A 25,527-nucleotide genomic window follows, 5' to 3' on the forward strand; every position below is an offset into this window, starting at 1 on the left:
CTGGGCATGGTTGGTCACCACTGAGTACCAGTCCCTGCGACTGACACCAACACAATTATTTACGGAAGAGAAACAAAAATGAGAAATAAAAGAAGCAGTCAGAACTTTCCAGGTCAATGAAAACATTAACCGTTTCACCCCACAGATTCTACCTGCCCTGCAGGTTTCAAGCATTTTCTGTTTCAGACTTCCAGCATATGCAGGTTGTCTTTTGCTTCTATTATACATGGAGGGACTGCAGGGTAAGTTATCAAGCAGTGGTAAGCAAGTAATCTGTGGTGTGGGTTTATGGGAGACCTGCCACTTCAGGACAGAAACGTGGCATGTGGTGCTAGCTTTCTTCAGCTGTAGACTCTAGTGAGGCAGTGTTTGTAGGGCTTTCTCTTTCTCCACAGACAAAATTCTGTTACTATTCCCTTGTGGCTCACAAACTTACATGATTTCCTAAGGAATTATCTTAATTATCAACCGTTCAATAATGCCTATTAATCCAATTTTACTTTCAGCTCAAATAGTCTGAAATTTTCATTTTGTAACCAATTACAACTTGGAGTACCACCAAAGACCACACAAACTGGTTCAATTTAGGCAACTAAAATCTTATAACTGAGGAATCTGTCTGGAGTTAACCTAATTAAAATGGATGGCAATTTACACTTCCTTGCAACAAAAGCAAAAGATCAACCGTGCGCTGATTTGGGGAGCAGTATCTTAACACTTGGCAGAGGATTCTCTGACAAATCTTTGAATTCCCTGAATGATTAGTGACTACAACTTTTATATTTTAGCTCTTTGTTTCTCAAAGTCATGTTTGTGATCAGAATGTTTTAAACACGTACAACTGCTTTAAAACAAATTATGATCAAACCAAATTAAAGATTTCCTAATTTAAAACATAATCCAAAATGAATTGAAAGCTACTGCTTAGCAAATAATGACTGTAACTCGCAACGTAATTCATTTGAACCTGCTCTCATCATGTGCTGTAAAGGGGAATTTTAACAGACTGAGACCATCAGATATACAGCTTTGATTGAAGAAGCATTAAGCATACTTTCACCAATGACGTAGCTGCTTTTCCATTGTCTACACTTGCAGAGTTCATTGAACTAGACTGCTTCAGCCACAGCACAAACATTCTGACTGAAGTCTCACTGTGATTCTGCAGGTTAAAATGATGTAGCTAATGGCCGTAAAGAAAATGGCGATGCATTCGAGCACTAGCTTGTTGAATTTACATGTTCATATTTATGTAAACAGCAAAAAAATTCAACATTTCACATGATCCCTTTACCAACATTAAACAACAGGATGTCACATGAGGTAGTTTTTCCACACTGTCATTTGTGTAAATTATGCATCAACTATTACAAGACACATTCCACAATTCAAGAAAACACAACTCACAATAGGCAATATGAAGCTGATACTTAGATAATCTGGTACCTTGTGCCACTGACTGGCGCTTTCCAGAGATACTGTGCTTTTCTCATGGACATATTTGGGATACCAAGGCATTCTTATATGACAGCATTAAAATTATTTATAAACACTAAAACATCATAACATTTCTGTAGCATTCTATCAATCCTTTTCTTCACAGTTTGTTGCCACATGTTATGACTTATTTTAGGTGCCAAAAATGTTTTGCTAAATAGTGTAATTATTTTTAATTCTTTTCCTGCTAAATCATTTTGTAATATTTACTTTATGCTCATTATCTATCAGTTGGCTAACATTATAAACAGTTTTGAAAAAAAGCCAAAATACAATGTTGGCAGATAAATCTCTACGTATTAAAGAAATGTGAACTGTAGTGTCAGAAAACTGTTTAAATTATAATAAACAGAATCTTTCATTTTTGCATGCTTTGAAAAAAAAAATCATTGCTGGAACCTGGGATGTATACATCAGCAGTGGACAATGTGAAGGAATCCAAGAACAGGCACAGAGCTCCAGCTCTTAATGAACTAATTGAGATTGACATAATGTAGATGTTACCATGTTGCAGGATTTGTATTTATACAAATATATTCTATTTAGGAGATCAAATCCAAGTCTACCAGATATGGTAGAAGCAGATATGGCAATGTTTAAGGAGGAATTCAGACAGACACGAACATGAAGATACAGACCATATACGGGCAGGTGGGATTAATTAGATTGGCATCATGGTCAATGCAGACATGGTGGGCTGAAGGGCCTGTTCCTGCACTGTACTGTTATAATGAAGCAAAACAAAAAGCATTGCACAGTTCAAAGTGGTAGCTCAACACCACCTTTTCATGGGCATCTGGGGATGGGCAAGGGTGGTGTCAGCTTTGCACCTATCTAGGTGAATAAAAGGGGTATTTAAGGTTCTGTAAGAATAACTCCTTAGGAAATCCACTTAATTGTTGATAACTGCATCAGCGATTTAAAAAAAAACATTGCCATGTCTGAATGATGCCATTAACTTTAAGCATAAGCAATTATGTAGTAATTAGAATATTTTAAAGTCTTGCCAGTATGAACTTATATTTTGAGCAAATAAGATGATTTTCAAAGCAATGGAAATGGGGTGGGAGTCAATTTTAATGAATAATGATGACAATAATGCAAAACCTTTTATGGGATGTTAAAATAAATGACTAATTACTGAGGCACAAATCAGGAGAATCATATGCATCCACTATTAGCAGCCAGGGTTGGACATTTATACTGGACACATGAGAGAATGGATGAGTAGTAGCATTCATTTGAGTCAAACTGAAGAATTAAAACTACTTTAAATCACTTGTACTTGACTTGTTATCCCTAAATTTGTCCATGAAAGTAGCTTTCAGCATAAAGTTGGTTTTCCCAGGGGTCATTTATTTAAATATAGATCCCTGAGCTACAAACTGCTTTGCATGCAAAGCAGTGATGACCCTTGGAAAAGCCAGGCTTTATGCTGCTGTATTAATTATTTGTCATTTATGATTAAACATTTTCTATAATCACTACTTGTTTCTATAGTTTCACTATACACCAACTTACCCTCCCACCCCTCCACCCCCCCCTCCCCCTCCTGCTCTTGGCTACACAGCAGGACTGATTGCCGCTTATCATCCTGAGAAAGAGATACATTTTCACAAACATCTAACTCGAAAATTTAACTCAATTAAAAAAGTAAATAATTAATATTTGTGGTTTACTTTCAGCCACATTCACAAAAAAAACTTGTAAAAGATAATTAAAACAAAAGGTAGAAATAAATTTCAAGTTTAAGGAGGGCTTTTGCTTTGAAGGCCTGGACAATCATGTTTGAAGGAATTGATGAAAATACGGAACTGGAAACTAACTGTGCTGCCTCTGTGTTTACATTCTGAAGCATTTTCACAGTGATACAAAATGCTTTTAGTTCCACATACTGGACTTTGGTTGCATTTCAGTTACTTCACATTTACTGGCTGTTTTCAAACATATGTATTAAACATTTACCAAGTAGTTCTGAGAATGATCAAGTATTTGATAATAACTAGAAATGGTTATGAGATCAGGTACATAAATTAATTTTTGCTTCCATAAGTTGATTCCTTTGTAGTTGGGAAGGAAGAACAAAATGACCTTTAATAATTGCATTGTGATTGAGCAGGCTACATGATTTACAAACATAACTGATTTACTGTCCCTATCTCCAATTATGGAAGATGCACAACTTAGAACCCATACCAGTTATTTTGTTTTACTAATCATTTCAAATTCTGTATTTATAGGTGGGAATTGCAAAATCTAACAAAGGTGATAAAGATCAAAAGCCCTTGCTGTGTTGAGTGGAAAGTACCAGCTAACAATTCTGAGTCTTTACTTGGCAAATGTTGCCCACATTGCTCGGAAATTGTATCAAGATTCAGCTTGCATTTTTTTTTGCACAAACAAACTGGTTTCAGATCATCCATGCTATTTGGAAACAATAAAACAAAAATTTAAATTCTCAATTCCCTGAAAAAAATCCAGCCTTCCAACCATTCCCCTCAATTGCAATTTAAAGAGAAAGATACTTGTGGTTCAAAATTTCTACTTCTAAAACTAGTTCATCTACTTTCATCATAATACCTGAGTAATTTTCGTATGCAACACAACACATTCACTTTACCCTGTTTTAAAACAAGCCATAAAAGACTTGTGACAACGAATAAGATGAAGACGCCTGCATTGGAGAGTTCAGGTATGTCAATTTTCAAGCATATTAAGCTAAAAACATTATAGCTATTCCTGGAGCATTTTGTTGGTCTTTTTCGTTGACTTAGTCATTTCCATGCCAATTTATGAACGGTTTTGACCAATTTTCACAGAATGATTACACAGGTGAGAAGCATTTTGCAAAACAAGTCAATAGCTTATGCAATCTTAAATATTTTTCATCAGAAACAAGTCCAGAATTTTGAAAAATGGCATGAATATCTTGCCTTAAACTGAGCATATCTGGAGTCTGGCTGCAGGAATGATTGAATTAATGTGATCACAAAGTAGGACAGGGAGCTGAAAGAATACCTCGCATAAAAAGGTTTTCTTGTTTATGATTTAACTAGTGGGGAAAAACAATGAAAAAAAAATTGAGGTAAAAAAGCACATACAAATCTTCCCTGTGAACATCTGAGGTAAAACATGTCATGTAAATCTGTTACACATAAGGAGTGTGTATACTGTGTGCATGTACATTTTGGAATACCACTAGCAAGGATGTTGAAGGGAAACAGGTTACTTTAAAAAAGTTAACTGCACCCACAAATAACACCCAAAATCCCAACATCTGCAAGTAAATGCATCCTAAAAGCACTAAGAATTTTTTTGTTTAATATTATTTAAAAATTTCAGATATTCTTGGCAACTTTGAAAGAATTCTTCAACCAAGCCATAAGTACACTTGGAAGGTACACCTGCAAACAGAAAGGTTCTGGACAGAGCATCATTGATGCCTGAAAAGTGTGTTTCAAAGGATAGGCTTGACAACAGTTAATGTTGGGATCTACAAAATTTTCAACAAGCTATCAAGCCTAGAGTTAAGGGAAAATAAGTGGTTTGGATACTTGGGGGGTGGGGGGGGGGAGAAATGGAGCCATGTTACTGAATTTCAGTGAATCCAATGATTTATGTTGAGTCTTCAACTTGTACAAATAGTGATGGTGTCAATAATAGTACAGGTGTTGATCATTTGCAGGAAAGAGGCTCTACATAGTTCTGAATTTCATAATTGTGCAGGAATTCCAGGACAAATCCATTTCTTCCCCCCCCCCCAACTTCCCCACGAAGTCAATGGATTTTAACCCTGAAGTTAACAAAGACAGCTTCTCAATAATATTTTGGGAACAATAATAAGGCTTGCCAAAGCTTTTCCCCCAATGACAGTTACATCTCACCTGGATCCACTTTATGACAAGTTTAATTTGGTCTGTGCTACCAATATGATCAAACGTAAAACACTATTTTAGTTTTTCGTGGACAAAGTAGATCAAATAAAGATGTACCCTCACAAAAAAATGGTGTTCGCAGGGAAGATATATAGGTGCATGTTCCTTGGAAAGCAATGCTGCCTTGTACTTCAAGTTTACAAAAGTCAAATGAGAATAAAACTTTAAAACTCAGATTTTAGCTCCTTATAATGTTATCCCTAGGCAAGGATTTACAAATAATTTACAACTGCTTGACATTTTAGAAATACAATGCACAATAAATCTGAAACATATTTACCATTTCCTGTTTATGATATCTTTGGTTTTTAATTTAGAAACGTATAGATGACCTCCTGTTGATCCTTGACCATGACAACCTGTCTGCTCTGAGAAACAGTGTTAATAACATATCATCAATATTCCTGTATTGCTTAGCAGGGCTTTTTGGTTTACATTAAATATTCCAAGATGGCACAGCTTCTTTTAAGCATCTGCATCAGTACCAAATGTAATATTAATAAAGTATTAGCTTTATAAGAGGAAAATAATTACATTTTCCAATCAGATGTCAATTGAACTGCCTCCCTCATCAGTGAATAAACACCGTTTGTAATTAGCCTGGTTACAGCGCCTGGATGCACTATATTGCACCATCCTTCCGTAGGATCCCCACTGAATTTGTATACAAAAATGATGCCCATACAACAAATATAAAAATTTAAAAATAAAACCTCTTGCAAAGACCGGAAATAAAGAGGTAAATAAATTTTTGCAATCGATCTGACTGCAGTTAGTACCGATTTGTTGTAACAAGGCAGCAGCTTGCCAGAATGGACCACTTTAGTGACAGCCTTAAGGCATTTGAAATGGAGAGAGACACAAATGGTCATCTCATTATTGAGGTAGTCTTAATAAAACAAAACTTTGCTCAGCCCCCTCCCCCAAAAATATAAAAAATTCAACTAGACCTAAAATGGCAATACTGTAACAATAACACCCTACATACCGTAAACTGCAAGGAAATGCATTAACTGCATTGTACAGAAGCATGTGCACTGCGTTGAAGATCATACATTCAACTCTGTCGTGAAATAAATAGATAAAGTAAAATATAGCTGTTGTCAGAGTCACAGGGTTTCACTCTCAATCTGAGGATTTTCCCTGTTCTCCGAACCTTGGTCAACTTTATTCCCCATCTGTATTCCTTCTTCACCTGAGGCAGTAAGGCATGGAAAATTCAAGGGCCACAGGCTGATGGCTCATTCTTTACTTGTGTTGGCTTTACATGAGTGCAGGACTGCTTTGAAAAGCAGAGGCAGCTGTTCCAAAGGAATATTGACCAGTTTACCTGTAAGATATGGTTGAACGTGGACTGAGATATTTTATCAATCATAAGCAATTATTATGCCTTGGCTCCTTGCTTTAAACTGTTCCATGCCATGTGCCTTGAAGTGCAAGATACAAACAATTGAATAAAGAATGTGTCTGAAAGTAAATTAAAATTAAAAGCAGAAAATGCTGGAAATGCTCTGGACTTGATACTGAATTCTCCAGCTTTATTAGAACTGGCCATTTCCGCTGTCATCATTTTGGCTCAGTTTTTCTTATCTGTATAGTCTGGTCTGCTGGGTGTATCCCACAGCCTCACCATTAACAATACATTACACAAAGAATCACAACGTGCTTGGAAATGCATCCATTAACCTATCTGGACTCACATCAGGGAGATTTCCTTTGTTCTACCTCTCCCTCCCCCACCGTTCCTACTGAAAACTCGTACGTTTTTTCTCTTTTTCAGTTCTGATGAACATTCCTGTACCTGAAACAGCAACGGTTTCCCTTTCCACAGATGCTACCTGACCTGCTGAATGTTTCCAGCATTTCCTTTGTGGCTACTGAACCCTTGTACAAACTCAAATTTGTGTGGATGCCACCATCGACTTTCACTACAGTCAGAGAAAGAACCTTTGCTGACACTGTCTGGTTTCATTCACAATAAAACCATCAAACACTAGTTGTTTTCCTACTGGCCAATTTGGTTTTTGGGGCCAAAAACTATTTAATGTCTTTTTTCTTCTCTTACTCCTGTGCACAAACTTAGCTATAACAATGTGGGTCACAGCAAAATGATAGTTAAAAGCCATGAAGAAATTTATACCTTGGCACACTAATTTAAAATAAATCCACGCTGTCATCAGAAATTAATTTACAACATCTCTTTTTGATCAATGCTTGTGAAGCCTTCAGTCATCATGGCGGCTAGTTTAATCTACCTTACCAGTTGGGAACCTGACAGAATTGAATGCAATGCTTCCTTAATATCTGCCTGATTTTACTGCCCATTGCAATCAATAGTTTTACACCAGAGTTCAATATCATTAACCTCTTCACTTGCAGAGTCGTGAGTTGGAGCGAGATTTTGAGCGGGACGCTTGAAAAGAGGTGGGTCTCTGTGCCTGAGCTCGTGAGTTTCACCTTGCAAGAGTCTAAACGAGGCACATTTGCAAATTGTTACCTGCTGATTGGCTTATCAACTGCAGCAAATAAAGGTAAGGCAAGTATAAGCAGAGCAGCCATTGTGTGAGTGGCCAGTATTAGAGTGGGGAGCTGAGGCTTCGGTGAGAAGATGCGAAGGTAAGTCTCTGGTAAGTTTTTTTTCTTTCTTTGATTTGGTGTTCCCTGTAGTGTAGAGTAGTGAGAATGGCTCCAGGGCCAGTGGTGTGTTCAGCTTGTGAGATGTGGGAGTTCTGGGTCTCCCTGATAACTACATCTGCATGAGGTGCATCCAGCTGCAGCTCCTTACAGACCATGTTAGGGAACTGGAGCTGCAGCTGGATGACCTTCGGCTCCTACAGGATACCGAGGAGTACATAGACAAGAGCTACAGGGAGGCAGTCACTCTGAGGCTGCAGGAGGTAGGTAGCTGGGTAACTGTCAGGAGAAGGATGGAGAATAGGCAGATAGTGCAGAGTACCCCTGTGGCCATTCCCCTCAATAACAGGTATACCACTTTAGACACCGTTGGGGGGGGGACCACCTACCAGAGGAAAGCCACAGTGACCAGGTCTCTGGCACTGAGCCTGGTTGTGTGGTGCAGAAAGGAAGGGGGGAAGAAGAGGAGAGTGGTAGTGATAAGAGATTCCATAGAAAGGGGGGCAGACAGAAGATTCTGTGGATGTGAAAGAGACTCCTGGATGGTACGTTGCCTCCCTTGTGCCAGGGACGGGTCTGCAGCATTCTGAAGGTGGGGGGGGGAGGTGGTGTGGAGGTGGGTGAACAGCCAGAGGTCGTGGTACATATTGGTACCAATGACACAGGTAGGAAAAGAGATGAGGTCCTGAAGAGGGAATATAGGGAGTTAGGTAGGAAGTTGAAAAGCAGGACCTCTAAAAGGGCAATAATCTCTGGATTGCTGCCTGTGCCACGTGCCAGTGAGGGTAAGAAGAGGATGATTTGGCAGATGAATGTGTGGCTGAGAAATTGGTGCAGGGGGCAGGGATTCAGATTTATTGATCATTGGGATCTCTTCCGGGGAAGGTGCGACCTGTACAAAAGGGACGGGTTACACCTGAACTGGAGGGGGACCAATATTCTTGCAGGCAGGTTTTCTAGAACTGTTGGGGAGGATTTAAACTAGTTTGGCAGGGGGATGGGAACCAGAGTGACAGGTCAGAGCTTGGTTCATTTAGTGTACAAGTAGATGCAGAACATAGAAAGACTGAGAAAGGATAGGCAGATGAAAAGGAAACATTGCAGTCAGTTGGATGGGCTGAAGTGTGTCTACTTTAATGCAAGAAGTATCAGGAACAAGGCTGATGAACTTAGAGCGTGGGTAAGTACGTGGAAATATGACGTGGTGGCCACTACAGAGACTTTGCTGTCACAAGGACAGGAATGGCTGCTGGATATTCTGGGGTTTAGATGTTTCAAAAGGGACAGGGATGGAGGTAAGAGGTGGGGGAGTGGCTTTGCTGATCAGGGACAGTGTCACAGCTGTAGAAAGGGAGGATATCCTGGAGGAATTGTCCACTGAGTCAGTGTGGGTGCAAGTCAGAAACAGAAAGGGAATGATCACTCTATTGGGAGTATTCTACAGACCCCCCAATAGCAGCAGAGATGCTGAGGAGCAGATCGGGAGGCAGATTTTGGAGAGGTGCAAAAATGACAGGGTTGTTGTCAGGGGTGATTTCAACTTCCCTAATAATGATTGGCATCTCCTTAGTGTAAAAGGGATAGATGGGATGGAGTTTGTTCAGTGTGTACAGGAAGGATTCCTGACACAGTATGTGGACTAGGGGAGAGGTCATACTGGGCCTGGTACTAGGCAAATGAGCTTGATCAGGTTTCAGATCTCTTGGTGGGAGACCATTTTGGAGATAGGGGCAAAACTCCTTGACCTTTACCATAGGCTTGGAGAGGAGCAGATGATATGGGAAAGTCTTTAACTGGGGGAGGGGGAATTATGATGCTATTAGGCAGGAACCTGGGAGTGTAAATTGGGAACAGATGTTCTTGGGGAAGTGCACAGTGGAAATGTGGAGGTTGTTTAAGGAACACTTGCATGGGGCTCTGGAAAAGTTTGTCCCATTGAGGCAGGGTAAAGATGGTACAGTGAAGGAACCGTGGTTGACATGAGATGCAGAATATCTTGTCGAGAGGAAGAAAGAAGCTTACCTAAGGGTTAAAAAGCATGGATTAGACAGAGCTCTGGAGAGTTATAAGGTAGCCAGGAGGGAGCTTAAGAATGGACTTAGGAGAGCTAGAAGGGGGCATGAGAAGCCCTTGGTGAGTAGGATCAAGGAAAACCCCAAGGTGTTCTACATATATGTGAAGAATAGGAGGATGACTAGAGTGAGGGTAGGACTGATCAGTGATAAAAGGGGAAACGTGCCTGGAGTCTGAAGAGATGGGGAGGTCCTTAATGAATACTTTGCTTCAGTATTCATCAGAGAAAGAGACCTTGACATTTGTGAGGATGGCATACGACAGACTGATATGCTAGGGCATGTCGATGTGAGGAAGGAGGATGTGCTGGAACTATTGAAAACCATTAGGATAGATAAGTCACCGGGGCCGAACGGGATATATTCAAGGTTATTGCTGTGCCTTTAGTGACGATCTTTGTGTCCTCGCTGGCCACAGGAGTAGAGCTGGATGGCAAATGTTCCTTTGTTTAAGAAAGGAAGTAGGGATATCCCTGGGAATTACAGACTATTGAGCCTTACTTCAGTGGTGGGCAAACTACTGGAGAAGATTCTTAGACGCAGGATTTATGGGCATTTAGAGAAGCATAGGCTGATTAGGGACAGTCAGCATAGCTTTGTGAGGGGCAGGTCATGCCTCACGAGCCTGATTGCATTCTTGGAGGATGTGACAAAGCACATTGATGAAGGTAGAGCAGTGGATGTGGTGTACATGGATTTTAGTAATGCATTTGATAAGGTTCCTCATGGAAGGCTTATTCAGAAAGTCAGGAGGCATGGGATCCAGGGAAACTTGGCTGTGTGGATTCAGAATTGGCTCACCCATAGAAGAGGGTGGTGGTAGATGGAGTGTATTCTGCCTGGAGGTCAGCGACCAGTGGTGTTCCGCAGGGATCTGTTCTGGGACCCCTGCTCTTTGTGATTTTTATAAATGACTTGGATGAGGAAGGGTGGGTTAGTAAGTTTGCTGATGATAAAGGTTGGTGGTGTTGTGGATAGTGTAGAAGGTTGCTGTAGATTACAAGAGGACATTGATAGAATACAGAGCTAGGCTGAGAAGTGGCAGATGGAGTTCAACCCGGATAAGTGCGAAGTGGTACACTTCAGGAGATCGAATTCAAAGGCAGAATACAAGGTTAATGGCAGGACTCATAGCAGTGTGGAGGAACAGAGGGATCTTGGGGTCCACATCCACAGATCCCTCAAGGTTGCCATGCAGGTCGATAGGGTTGTTAAGAAGGCATATGGAGTGTTGGTCTTCATTAGTCCGGGTATTGAGTTCAAGAGCCACGAGGTGATGTTGCAGCTCTATAGAACTCTGGTCAGACCACACTTGGAGTATTGTGTTTAGTTCTGGTCACCTCATTATAGGAAGGATGTGGAAGCTTTAGAGACGGTGCAGAGGAGATTTACCAGGATGCTGCCTGGATTGGAGAGCATGTCTTATGATTTTAAACACAGCAGTGGGTGTGCGGAACGCACTGCTGGCAGAGGTGGTGGAGGCAGATACATTAGGGACATGTAAGAGACTCTTAGATAGCCACATGAATGATAGAAAAATGGGGGGCTATGTGGGAGGGAAGGGTTAGATAGATCTTAGAGCAGGATAAAATGTCGGCACAACATCGTGGGCCGAAGGGCCTGTACTGTGCTGTAATGTTCTATGTTCTTTGCCTCCCTCTCCTACTATGTTAATAGATGTCCTAAATAAGGATAATCAGTGTCAACAGAAAATGGGAATTTTCATTTTGTACGCAGTCTTTTTTTTGCTGAAGATGCAAAAGGCAGAATTTCACTGCACGATGCACGAGGGTCCTGTGATGACAATAATAAATCAAATATAGCTGATCTAAGCAACCACTACATTTTAACTTACCTGCAATGTAGCGTATTTCTGGCAGGCACATCATGAGTTCAGGAAAACGATTGGTCTGGTGTGGGTACTTGAACTCAGTGTAATCCTGGCACACGTACCAGTAACGCTTGTTCAACTGCTCCAACTGAGACACGTTGGTCAGTCCCCCAATATCTGTAAAACAAGGAAAAAAAATTAAAAACGGGACTTTGGTTGACAATACACTTAATACAATGACTCACTTATATGTACCGTTAATTCTATTCCCCCACCCCACCAAAACTTCTGTGAATTTCATGTAAAAACTTAAGGCAAAAAATAACCTGGGTGTCTCATAATATTTTGTTTCGCTTGCTCTTCTGAATCAAGATTGCTGCTGTGCAAGGATCTGTGATCAAGTTGTTGCTCTGCACGTGCACTGATAGTAATGGTAAACTGGGCAGGTTAGTCAACCATGGGAAGCATCACATTCACACCCGATTGTGTCCTTACAAGGTACCTGCACATGCTAGTCAGCACCAGCTGATATGCAGTGATTACCAGGAAACATGTACTTCTCTCTCCCTTTCATGTGGGGATACTGATAATACTGGCAGCACCTAACACAGCACTGACTGAATTTAAATTTAAAAGTGCACAGAAGCAAATAAAACTACTGAGCATCAATGTGGTTCATGTCCATGTTATCCTTTTTTACAACTAGATTATTAAAAGCTCTCAGAACATAGCTTATATGAATTTGAACTGTGCATTTTTGAACACCATAAGCTAATTTGCAACTGGTAATTATAGAATTAAATATGATAACTAAACAAAACTGTGCAAGTTATTAACCATGAGTAGCTTAGTAATCACCTCTCATCTAACCTTTCAAATTGTCAAACTGAATAATTTGCAACAAAATCTGGCTGTACCAACACTAGACATCAGATTAGGGTCAGTGTGACACTGAACATGGAAATAAACAGTACTATCAATGCCAAATAATTTTACTGTATTTCATATTAGACCCCATGAAAAGAGAAACAGTAATTATAAATAACAGCAGTATTAAATTATCTGCTTTTCATGTTATCAAACAATTAAAAGTACTCTTCTGCAATCCTGTTACTAAGGAATGATTAACCCTAAGTGAATATCAATTGCTTCAAACTTACACAACACAAACATTGTGTGATTAACATTTTTGTTCATGGAGTAGCATTAGAATCATGTGTATGTCACTAATAAACTTTGATTTCAAATTGGTTTTAATCATAAGGTTTTAGCCAGTGTTCATCAGAACACTGTACACAATGATGGGCCAGAAAAGATCATAATGTAGGGATACACAAGAGACTGCAGACGCTGGAATCTAGAGCAACACACACGATGCTGGAGGAACTCAGCAGGTCGGCAGCCTCCATAGAGGGAAATGAACAGATGATGTTTTGGGTCAGGACCCTTCATCAGGACTGGAAAGAAAAGAGGGGAGATAGCCGGTATAAAAAGATAGGGGGAAAGGGGTGGAGCAAGAGCTGGCAGGCGATGGATGGATCGATCTGGGTGGGGGGGGGGGGGGGAGAGGGGGAATGACGTGAGATGCTGTAAGGTGATAGGTGGAAGTAACAAAGGGCTGAAGAATATGGAATGTGATAGGAGAGGACAGTGAACCATGGAATAAAGGGAAGGAAGTGGGGAGGGGGACTGGTGGGAGGAAGGTATGGATGAGGAGATCAAGAGGGTGGGAGAGGGGAAAGAGATGGGGTGATGGGAGCTGGTGGGATAAGGAAACAAAAAGGAGACAAGGGAGTGGTTATCAGAAGTTAGAGAAATAGATGTTCATGCCGTCAGGTTGGAGACCACCAAGGCAGAATATGAGGTGCTGTTCCTCTAATCTGTGTCTAGTCTCAACTTGGCAGAAGAGGAAGCAGTGGACAGATGTTGTGTGGGAATGGGAAGTGGAATTAAAATGGCTGGCCACCAGGAGATCCCAGCTGGTACTCCCCACTCACAACCCCATGCCATTTGGTATCGGCAGCACAGTTGGGAAAAAAGATGCTTGACCCCATCAGCCGAATGATCGATGTAGATTGTGAACGGCTGGGGAGCAAGCACTGACCCCTGTAGAACCCTCCTAGTCGCAGCAAAAAACAAACTGCTGGAGGAACTCAGCGGGTCAGGCAGCATCCGTGGAAGGAAATGGGACAGTCGATGTTTCAGATCAAGACCCTTCATTTGTCCATTTCCCTCCACAGTTGCTGGTTGACCGGCTGAGTTTCTACAGCAGTGGATTTTGCTCTGGATCCAGCATCTGCAGTCGCTTGTGCTTTCTAGTCAGGGCCTGCTAACCTGAGAAAGACTCTTATTCCCATGCTTTGCTTTCTTTTATAAATTCTCAATCCATGTCAGTATATTACCCTTCCCACGCTCTCCATGCACTGTAACCTTATTGACTAAGCTGTGTAGGACCTATTAAAAGCCTCCTAAAAATCTAAATACCACATCCACTTGGTTTTCCCTTCCCTATTCTACCGGTCACATCCCCGTAGAATTTGGATAGATCAGTCAAACATGATTTTCCTTTCACAAATCCATGCTGGCTCTGCTTATTCCTGTTATTCATATCTGAGTGTTCTTTCGTAATATCCTTCTCTAGAGTCAGGCAGTTTCTTTCCTACTGATGTTGGCCAACAGGTAAGTAGTTCCCTGATTTTGCTTTTCCTCTTTTCTTACTACCCTCCAATCTGCAGGAACCATTTTAGAATCCACAGAATTTTGGAAACATGATAACCAGAGCATCCACCATCTCCACAGTCAAGGCAGGGAAAGCTTAATGTTTTCTTACAGGGTCTGGAGAGAACATTCCTCCCTCTGCTGCTGCACAAGGAACATTTGTTCTGGAGCTGCAGGGATGGGTTCTGATTTTTTTTTTAATGATACTCGATCATTCCAAGGATATAAAAAGTTACATAAAACAATTATTTTTCTGCAGTTGTTGCAGTGATAATCAATGATTTGAACCATGGCAGGTCAAGACTCTTAAAGGCTGAGGTGCTGGACCAACAACAGGCATATTTGAGGCAGCAATGAACATCTCCCACCTCCGACTGTTCCACTCTGGGTAAGGGCCTCATGAAATTCAAACATCATGGTCCAAAGATGTCATTCAAAGACTAGTGGTATTTAATGCAACACCACATGACATGTAAAATGTTGACCATGGCTAGAGATTGCACCAGGACTTGGCTCTCGGGCCAGAGAGCCTAAGATAAACAAAAGTTTTTTTTTCCCTCTGGTACCCAAAAGCAGAAGCAATGTTGCTCAGGGTTCTACAAGAATCCTTGGATTTCCACTTATCCTGTCCTACCATTCCCCTACCAGACAACCTGGACCCATTGCAATTCGCCTATCGGCAAAACAGATATACAGCGGATGCCATCTCCCTAGCCCTACACTCAGCTCTGGAGCATCTGGACAGTAAAGACACCTACGTTAGACTATTGTTTATTGACTACAGTTCTGCCTTCAATACTATAATTCCAAGCAAGCTTGTCACCAAACTCCGAGACCTAGGACTCAACACCTCTCTCTGTAACTGGGTCCTTGACTTTCTAACAAACAGACCGCAAATCAGTGAGGATCGGCAGCAATACCTCTGGCACGATTATTCTCAACACTGGTGCCCCACAAAGCTGCGTCCTCAGCCCTCTACTCCCTATACACTCACGACTGTGTGGCCAGATTCTGCTACAATTCTATCTACAAGTTTGCAGATGATACCACTGCTTAGGCCGTATCTCAAACAGCGATGAGTCGGAGTACAGGAAGGAGATAGAGAGCTTAGTGGAATGGTGTCATGACAACAACCTTTCCCTCAATGTCAACAAAAGAGCCGGTCATTGACTTCAGGAAAGGGGGCGGTGTACATGCACCCATCTACATCAATGGTGCTGAGGTCGAGAGGGTTGAGAGCTTCAAGTTCCTGGGAGTGAACATCACCAACAGCCTGTCCTGATCAAATCACGTAGATGCCACAGCCAAGAAAACTCACCAGCGCCTCTACTTCCTCAGGAGGCTAAAGAAATTTGGTTTGTCCCCTTTGACTCCCACCAACTTTTACCGATGCACCATAGAAAGCATCCTACCTGGATGTATCATGGCTTGGTACGGCAACTGCTCCACCCAGGACCACAAGAAGCTGTAGAGAGTTGTGGACACAGCCCAGCGCATCACGGACACCAGCCTCCCCTCCTTGGACTCTGTCTTTACCTCTCGTTGTCTTGGTCTGGCAGCCAGCATAATCAAAGGCCCCACCCACCTGGGACATTCTCTCTTCTCTCCTCTTCCATCAGGTAGAAGATACAGGAGCCTGAGGGCACGTACCACCAGATTTAAGGACAGCTTCTACCCCACTGTGATAAGACTATTGAACGGTTCCCTTATACAATGAGATGGACCATGACCTCACATCACTCGTTGTGACCTTGCACCTTATTGCACTGCACTTTCTCTGTAGCTGTGACACTTTACTCTGTACTGTTATTGTTTTTACCTGTACTACGTCAATGCACTTTGTACTAACTCAATGTAACTGCACTGTGTAATGAATTGACCTGTACGATTGGTTTGTAAGACAAGCTTTTCACTGTGCATCGGTACAAGTGACAATAATAAACCAAACCAATAATAAACCAATACATGTGACTATGACCATGATCAAAATCATCTTGGACCTCTACTTCACAATTCATCTAATGCCACAGACCACTTACTCCTGTTTTCAAGCATTCAAGCATGGAGCCCAAATTGAAAGATGAAATGAGGAATGCAAGTTAAAAATTAGCCAGTTCCCTTCCCACTGTGAATTTGTTAGCTTGTTACTTGCCTCATTTCTGCCCATATTCTCAGTTAAAATTTATGCAGTCACAAAGATGGCACACTTGCAGCTCTACTTCATTAGGACATGAGACTGTGGAAAGATGAATCCTGACCATGGGCACCAGGAGGTATGGCTTTCAAAGGACTAATTACTGGCTGCATTGCATTTTCTTCCCACCTCACCTTAAAAACACATTTCTCTTTTCACTTGGTATAGAAGTCCCAAATTTAGGTTGTTATTATTACTTATGATTTACCTCCTTTTAGTCCTAGCATGAGTCCTCCAGGGATATGATTCTATTGGTACCATTTAGTCCTTTGCTGAAGCATGGATTTGCTCTGTGAGATTGTAAGACATTGCAGGCAAGCCAGATTCAGTCCTCATCAGACATAAACAATACTAGTCCTGGATTCTGAAAGTCTCATGTCCATCTGACCATTCCAAGTCAAATTAATTTCTCAGTACAGATGAGAGAATCAAGCTTTGTAACTTTCTTGAATGGATTGCTCAAAATCACATCAAGTGATTAACCTGCTGAGTTCCTCCAGCAGACTCTTTGCTTCACATCAAGTGACACTTCATATTTACTGAGTCTTCAGTAATATTTTTGAAATTGTTTGGCGTAATTCAACACCAATTCTCTATGCAACAAAACACACCAACAGACTTTTATAAATGCCTGGTGATATGGTTGGTTTTCCAGTGCTGACACAGACCATTGTGTTTTGGTACATTATACTTTTGACAAGAACTATTGCAAAATATGCCTTAAAAATATTACATATGACTTATAAAGGGAAGTTTCCCATAAATTACTAGAAATAGGAGAACTGCAAACATTATTGCTAAACTTTGTCTTGCCAGTGTCATAAATTATGTATAAGCCACCTGTTTTGAAGATTATAATGTCTCAGCCATGACCTCTTATTCAGATTATAATGTGTGTGGTCTGAGATTTGGTTTATGATTGGTGATTGTCCCAGGAATTTCAGACCACTGAGGGTCATGATCATCACCAGCAATTTAAAAAACTTTTTATTTCTAACTGGCTTCCAAATAGAAAGAGCTAATTACCAAAGCAAACAATCAAATGCATTGATGATTTGGACCATATCCCACTCTTCACCATCAGTTGTTCTTTTGGTAAGGGTATATTGTAGAAATTTTTGTTTTACAAAAGATGACTCTTGTTGGCAAAGGATGATCTCCATCCAAAATTATTCTGTGACTGAACTTAAAATATCAATACATTGAAAAAAGTGTAACCAATGCTGCATTACCAATTGCAACTAGTTTCAACAATCAAGTCCTCTCTGGAACAATATATTTTAGCACACTACAGAATCAGTAGACCTAGCTTAGTTTCAGAAACAAAGATAAAATAATCCAAATTCCTTTACAGCACTCACATAAACTTAATAGTTCTAGTCAGAAACTTGGTTGGAAATATGTATAAATTTGAGATGAGGGAGAAGAAACCAAACACTCCTGTAACCAGAATGTTTACCAATTTTGGAGTCACAGATCAATTCTTAATTGACAGAAATAGCAGAAGAATGATTCAGTAATTTAAATATCCTAAATTGTCATCAAAAATGTGTGATAGTAATCTGGAATGAAAGTGCTAAAAATTCTCAGCATGTTAGATCAGTTTTAACGAAAGCAGGGGAACTTTCCCTCTTGAATCTATAAAGACCTTAATCCTCCTCCAATAAGTCCCATCTTTTCCATTCATTCAACCACTAACACTATTTCTCTTTCTACAGATGTTGTGCAACTTGCTGACTATTTCCAGTATTTTCTATTTTTATACCAAAAAAACACTTTGGATGAATGCTATTTTTCTTTCAGACAGTCAAAATTTTTCTTTATTCTTCAAAGTTTTAGTCCTAATGGAGCATTCACATCTGAGGGAAAGATTCTCCAAACCTTTTCTTCCATAAAGATATGGAGCATTAAGGTGGAAATATTTTCATGAACCTTGGCAAGTTTTTCATTACTCAATAGAATAAAATGTGTATATCTTTAAGGATACAAAGTTTCCAAGTTGATATTATTTAAGCACATTAACTACTTAAGATAAAACTGAGTAGACAAATCAAAAATGCCCATCATCAACTCCTTATAAAGATCAAGTGTTACAGCTGCAGTTGCACCTGTATCACAAATTCTGATTAAATCTCCTGCATCTGAACATCCATCAAGCACAAAGTAATTATGCCTACTGTCTCAGAAAGGAGAATTAGATGGATCTATTAAAACCCAAGAATAATTTAACAGTTTGGCATCTGAAAAAGAGAATCTGGATACAAATATTTACGGCTGTCTAAAATGAGAGAGCTAAAAGCATCAAGCAACATATGTATAAGTTCAATGTTAAAGGTAACCAAATTGGTATTTTGCTGATGAGCTATGGACTCCAAGAACACAGCTGGTATTTTTCACATGACATCTTAACATTTGATTAAAGATTAATGTATCAATTGGATCCATGAAACAATCAAGGTGGTTTATTATTTTGGCACAACAAATAATTTGCTGAAGGAACTCAGCAGGTCAAGCAGCATCTGTAGAGGGAAAAGAATTGCCGATGTTTAAGGTCTAAACCCTGCATCATCTGTATTATTTAGCCCATTCTCCTTGTTGTCTGGATGACCATATCTGAAGGAAGTACAACTGTCTTGATCAGTTTGAGTGCCAGGTTTCAGAGCTTGAGCACCAGCTGCAGGCACTACAGCACATTGGCAAGGTTGAGTGTTACCCGGATAGCACATTTTTAACAGGTAGTCATCGCTAGGCTTAAGGAAATGCAGTCAGTGGCAGAATAAGTGACTACGAGTCAGAGGAAGAGAGGCAGGCAAGTAATCAGGGAAACTTTAGAGTGCAACTCACTACAGAACAGATTTTCACCTGTTGGATATTGATGGGGTTTATCTTCCTCTGGGGAATTCAGATTTGTTTGGAGTGGACAAGACCGGGGGGAACCTAGCTGAAGTATACAAAATTATGAAGGAATACATTGGGCAAATAGTGAGAAAATCTCCCCTTTAGCAAGTGTCTATAACCGAAGAGCATCGGTTTAAGGTAAGGGGCCAGAGATTTACAAGGGATTTGAAGATGATGCTGGACTCCACAAGAGACTGCAGATGCTAGAACCTGGAGCAATAAACAAGTTGCTGGAGGAACTCAATGGATCAAGCAGCATCTGTAGAGGCAAGGGGATAGCAAGGGCAACCTCTCCTCACCTGGATCCACCTATTGCTTGCCAGCTCCTGCCTCATCCCTCCCCCTCACCTATACTGCCCATCTTCCCTCTGCACTCTGAGTCCTGATGCAGGGTCTTGATCTGAAATGTCGATCATCTATTTGCCTCCACAGATGCTGCCTGACCCACCAAGTTCCTCCAGCAACTTGTTTTTTTGAAATCAGATGCTTACTGTTTGAGGGATTGGCAGTGGCAGGTAGTCTCACAATACTTAGGTTGGATTTTGGTGAGCACTTGAAAAGCCAAGGCACAGAAAGCCATGGGCAAGTGCTGGGAAATAAGATTAGTGTACCTCAAGGCTGGCATGGACATGGTGGGGCAAAGAGTCTATTTAGGTGCTGTTCAACCCTGACTCCGATGTTTTTTTCTCCCACACTGGATCACGTCCACTTCAATAGCCGAGGTATTAAGATCTTCATGTAACAGCAAAGGAAATGGAACAGGGCTTATTTTGCTGGCATGTCTACAGAAATTTAGAGCTTTGTAGCCATATTTTATGGATCACATGCAAAGGAAAGTGTGCAAGAGAGTGTTAATCCTTTGAAGTGATTATTACTGGCTAAGAAACTGCAGACTCAGAGCCACTTATTTTCTGCCAAGAATAGTCAATTGTTTAAGCCACCCCAGTATCATAACGTAGAACTACTGAAGTTAACTGAACAGTTTCCATTGGGTAAAAAAGGGATGGCAGTGGGTCAGTTATCCACTTCGCACCCTGTCTGACTTTTTTTTCCAAGGAAGTGTGGCAGAAGTGGTTAAAACTGATTCCATTGGGTTTCTGGCTTAAGGAAGGTTAAATAGAGCAAAAGGAAATTAGCCAAAAATCTTCAAAACATCTTACCTTGATTAAGAAAGTTGATGGCTTTCATGCACACATACTCCTCATTGCTAACCTTCAGCTGTTGAAATTTTCTAAAGAGGTAGATTAGTCGTTCCATAACTTCCATTCCCTCCTCACTGAATCTAAGGGAGCAAACACAAATGCCTTCTAAGACATTATATTTGTTTTTACAACAAGCTGCACACTTGAAACAGAAATAGCTGAGTTCATATTGGTGATTGGTTTTATTGTTTATGAAAAATTTACATTTCCAATTTTACAATCCTGGTAAACATCAGACAATGCACGAGTCCAGTTCTCATTCAGCCACGATATCTTCAATTGACAGGAAACTCAGACGCTTAGAGAACAGTGGATTTTGTAAAATGTATTTTTACTTTCTTCTGCGCATTAAATGTTTCCTGGCTACTCTTCTTTCAAATATAATTGTTTAAAACCACATTAAGAGAAATAACATTTAGAATTGTCTTGAGGATCTGACACATCTTGTCGTCATAAAATAGTAATGGATCTCTACACAGTGGGTTGGATAACTTTGTGGATGTTATTTTAAAAATCCAGCCCACCATCGACACAACATCTACAATAGTCATTAGATTTATTTTGGATGTTTTCCTGCTGTCTGCAATGGTCATGGAGTTATTCAGCATGGAAACAGGTCCTTCAGCCCAACTTGTCCATGTCTGAACTTGTCCCATTTGTCCTGCATTTGGCCCATGTCCCTCTAAACTTTTCCTATCCATGAACCTGTCTAAATGCCTTTTAAACATTGCAAGATTGTTGAAGATATTAATTGGTTGAATCAGAACTAGATGTGAACTGTCTGATTTTGCAAGGAAGTAATAACAGAAGTGATGAAAAATTTGCTCAAACAATAAAACCAATCAATATGAACTTTTCAGCTATTTCCATTCCAAAGAGACTGCAGGTGCACATCCGCACACAGCAGTTTTTAATGAATGAACTGGAAATCCTCCCATTTTATAGAATGAAATTGGAACATTTGTTAGATTTCACAGAACACTTGTCAATTTTATAAATTCCTCAGACTGAGAATCACCCCATCTATCTTTAGTATTATTACTGCCTTGCTTTCTGCCCATATTCCTCCCTTATATGGCACAAAACATACATCACTAGCTAAGGCAAAGTTGTCACTGAAGTGTAAACTCCTCCACAGCTCCTGACTTTCCCTCTTTCAAACAATTCAGAATTTATTACAATATGTCATTAACAGAATATATTGAAGCACTTAGGCCATGTTTTCTTAAAAAAAAGGATTTTTGTATTTTATTTCAAAGCCAACATTTTAATGACATCATTCAGCAAGATAGACTTAAGGAAGGTGGATTTGCAAAGGCAGCCAACCAGATATAAATCATGCAGAAACCCAAGCCTACCTGCAATAAATAACCATGCTTCAATGTAGGAGGAAAATAGGGTGGAAATGAATACACATTAAAGATGCCAAGCAGTTGTTCATGTATAAAATTACTTGCTATAAAAACTCATTAGTGCCAAGTTTGAGATTGTCACTGGATGGTGCAACTGACCCACTCCTGCAGCAATTCACATTCTATGTATCAGAATAATGTGGCTAATCTCTAGTCAAATGACAAAACTTCTAAAACCTGATAAGAGATTGGCTAAGAAAACACATGACATAAATCTGGTTCAATTTAGTGATGGAAGACAGAATTTAAAATGGCAGGATTTACCAATGAATACATGTAACTTTGAATAAAACCAAAAAATAAATCATGCTGCTTGATAAAAATCCTTAAGAAAACTTGACAGACCAAAATAAATTTTGAAAAGCTTCATGCTCGTGAGACAAACCATAAGATTTGGTTTCATTTATTGTAATCTTCAAGTTGACAGCTTAGAATAATTTTTTTTTCAAAAAAACTGTATCCTTTTGAAAACTTTCAGAGTTTGAACTCTTCCAGTTTTAAAAATTTATCCTCATTTTGCTTTGCCTCATTAACTGGATTCTTCCTAAACTGCACATAATTCAGGCTTGCAGTTCTTCACATCCTGGTGTTTGTGTTCCAAAATAGAATTTATTCATCAGGATATCAATAATGCTAAAACAGCCCTTTCCGAATCTCAAGACCTACAAATTTCATACAAGACAAACAACAAAAAAACAAATGTGAGGAATATGTCTCATCAACTGAGTGCCAGACTGTTAGAACAGAGGATCACTTTGATCCCAGAAATGCTGGTTGTGTGCACCTGTACTATGACATTTCTCAGTCAATTGATTCCCTTCAGCAGTACTCTTGCTCCTATTATTTTTTCTCAACTAAACCTCTTTAACAATAACAACTTTTAAAAGACAGTTGAATAGGTACATGGATTGGAAAGGTTTAGAAGGTTATGGGCCAAACGCTGGCAAATGGGACTAGCTTGATGGGCCATCTTGGTCGGCTCGGACCAGTTGAGCTAAAGGGCCTGTTTTCATGCTGTATAACTCTATGAACTCTATAAACTCTAACACTGAGCGTAGCATGGAATCTACAATGTAATGACAGCAAAATTAAGAATTTCAATAACAACATAAAAATACTAACAATACTGGCACTTGCAGGATTTTCACTGCAAACATCCGAAAATTATTGCCTTGTTGGATGAAGTGTAAAATTGCGTACTAAGTATAATTACTGATAAATCTCCTCAGCGCTGAAAACCTAGTTTCAGAAGTGTGGAGAGTCATACCTTCAGATCAATACATGATTTTTTTTTAAAAACCACTTTGCAGAGGGCAAAATATTATATAAAAAAAACCCTTTTACTTCATGATTTGCTGTATGTGGACTCTTCAGTCTAATTAATTTTTCATCATGCTCGATGCCTTCCTAGATGCCAGAGATCCTCTAGAAATAGCACCAGACCTACTGAGCTCTGCAGGAACCCTTTTCTAAATTAAACTTTAAATCTAGCATGATAAAAACAGAAAACACTCTGGATATCCAGCAAGTCAGGCAGCAGTGTGGAGAGAGAAACAGGGTTAATCTTACAGTGCCATGTCTCTTCATCAGAACTGCAAGTGTTAACTCCATTTCATTCTCTACAGATGGTATTTCAGAATTTTTCAAATTTATCGTGTGATTTATTTTTAAATCTTTTGAGATATTTTCAGGTACTTCTGAAAGATTCAAAAACATTCAACTTTTGGCAAGTTTTAACAACCAACTAGACCAGGGAATTTGGTTTAGCTAGCTGCCAGGTTTGCTTTGTGTACCACCCCCAAAATAATGAGATTTATACAGCCACACAGGGTGTAGATCTGATCAGCACTCTGCAGTAAGTTTTCAACAGGTGAACTGTAGATTAGTTCTGCTTTTGGATGGCTTGCCAATGATCATAAATTCTAGACCATTAATAGATGGAAATAAGTAGAAAATCATCAGTAGGTAAGAGTAGTTGCTTCTGTTACAAGATTATGGTAGCAACATATATTCACACATTGACAAGTTCAACTGAATGCTTTGTATTGCTGGATTTAAACTTTGTTAAAGTGTATAGAATAAATGTTGATTACAAATAATGTGAAGTGGTTATATTCCACTGCTGAGCTGAGACAATAGTAGTAGAGTTTCAAACTACCACTGAAACAATTGAAGATGTATTGCTGGAAGTCAGCATATGCAATGACAGAGCACCCATTTTCAAAATATTATTGGAATGATCAGGTGGGTGTTCTGCTTTTACTTTATCCTGCACCCCAGGACACGTAGGTGTCCTATTGGAACTTATTACTTCATGGTGTGCTGTTGTGAATTCTTTGACCTTTGACATCCAAATATTCTGAATGCAGATGTAGTTAGATACTTGATAATCAAGGGAGTGAAAGATTACTGTGGGCAGACGGGAATGCAGAGTTCAGGTTACAATCAGATCAGCCGTGATCTAATTAAATGGCGGAGCAGGCTTGGGAGGCTAAGCATCTGATTTGCATGCAACTTCACACCGCACTGAAGTATGCTAAAGCAGTTGACTGCCTGAATGGTGTCCAGCTATTTTGCATGGATACAAGCCACAGTGGCCTACAACGTTATCAACTGTTGCAACGCAAACATTCTTTGTCATCCGTCTCACCTTTGGAGTTCGTCATCAGATGGCGCATACTTTGAAGTGACATCAGCAAGATCTCCAAAGATTTGTCGGTCATAGACAGTGAGGGAAGAGAGGAGGATGAGCTCCTGCCAGGTGGAACTTAGCAGGCAGGTGTAATCTTTGATTGATAATTCACAGAAAAATGGCAATTTTTTGATCCAGCCAATTTGCCTGAAAAGCAACTCATCAGCCAGGCGGCAAAGTAGAGCAAAGAGCTCTGCCTGAGTTACCTTATACCTGTTAAAACACAGACAGACACTTAGACCCCAAGTTACAACAAACAATCTTGGAAAACCACAAAACTTCAATGTATTTTGATAAATATTTCTTGTAGACCTCTAAAGAAAATAATTTTCATTGCAAACACTAACATGAAATAAGGAAAAGAACATTTTGCAAATCAATTCCACACCTTTTTAAAAGGCTATTTACAATTAGCATCATTATGGAATCTAATTTAAATGTC

At 39.9% G+C, this 25,527-nt stretch overlaps 1 protein-coding gene across 1 annotated transcript in view; it reads right to left on the reverse strand.

Annotated features, from left to right (window-relative positions):
• Positions 1-6,540: 6,540 nt before the first annotated feature.
• LOC127582240 (nuclear receptor subfamily 6 group A member 1) overlaps positions 6,541-25,527 on the reverse strand; it is a 219,651-nt gene continuing 200,664 nt past the window's right edge. The window contains exons 8-11 of the mRNA XM_052037381.1: positions 25,044-25,298; positions 20,940-21,061; positions 11,994-12,146; positions 6,541-6,762 (exon numbers count right to left, since the gene is read on the reverse strand). Coding sequence (XP_051893341.1) covers positions 6,674-6,762; positions 11,994-12,146; positions 20,940-21,061; positions 25,044-25,298 — 619 coding nt within the window. The 3' untranslated portion in view covers positions 6,541-6,673. The remainder of the gene's footprint in view (positions 6,763-11,993; positions 12,147-20,939; positions 21,062-25,043; positions 25,299-25,527) is intronic.

The sequence above is a fragment of the Pristis pectinata genome, chromosome 23 (assembly GCF_009764475.1).
Source record: "Pristis pectinata isolate sPriPec2 chromosome 23, sPriPec2.1.pri, whole genome shotgun sequence".
Lineage (NCBI taxonomy): Eukaryota > Metazoa > Chordata > Chondrichthyes > Rhinopristiformes > Pristidae > Pristis > Pristis pectinata.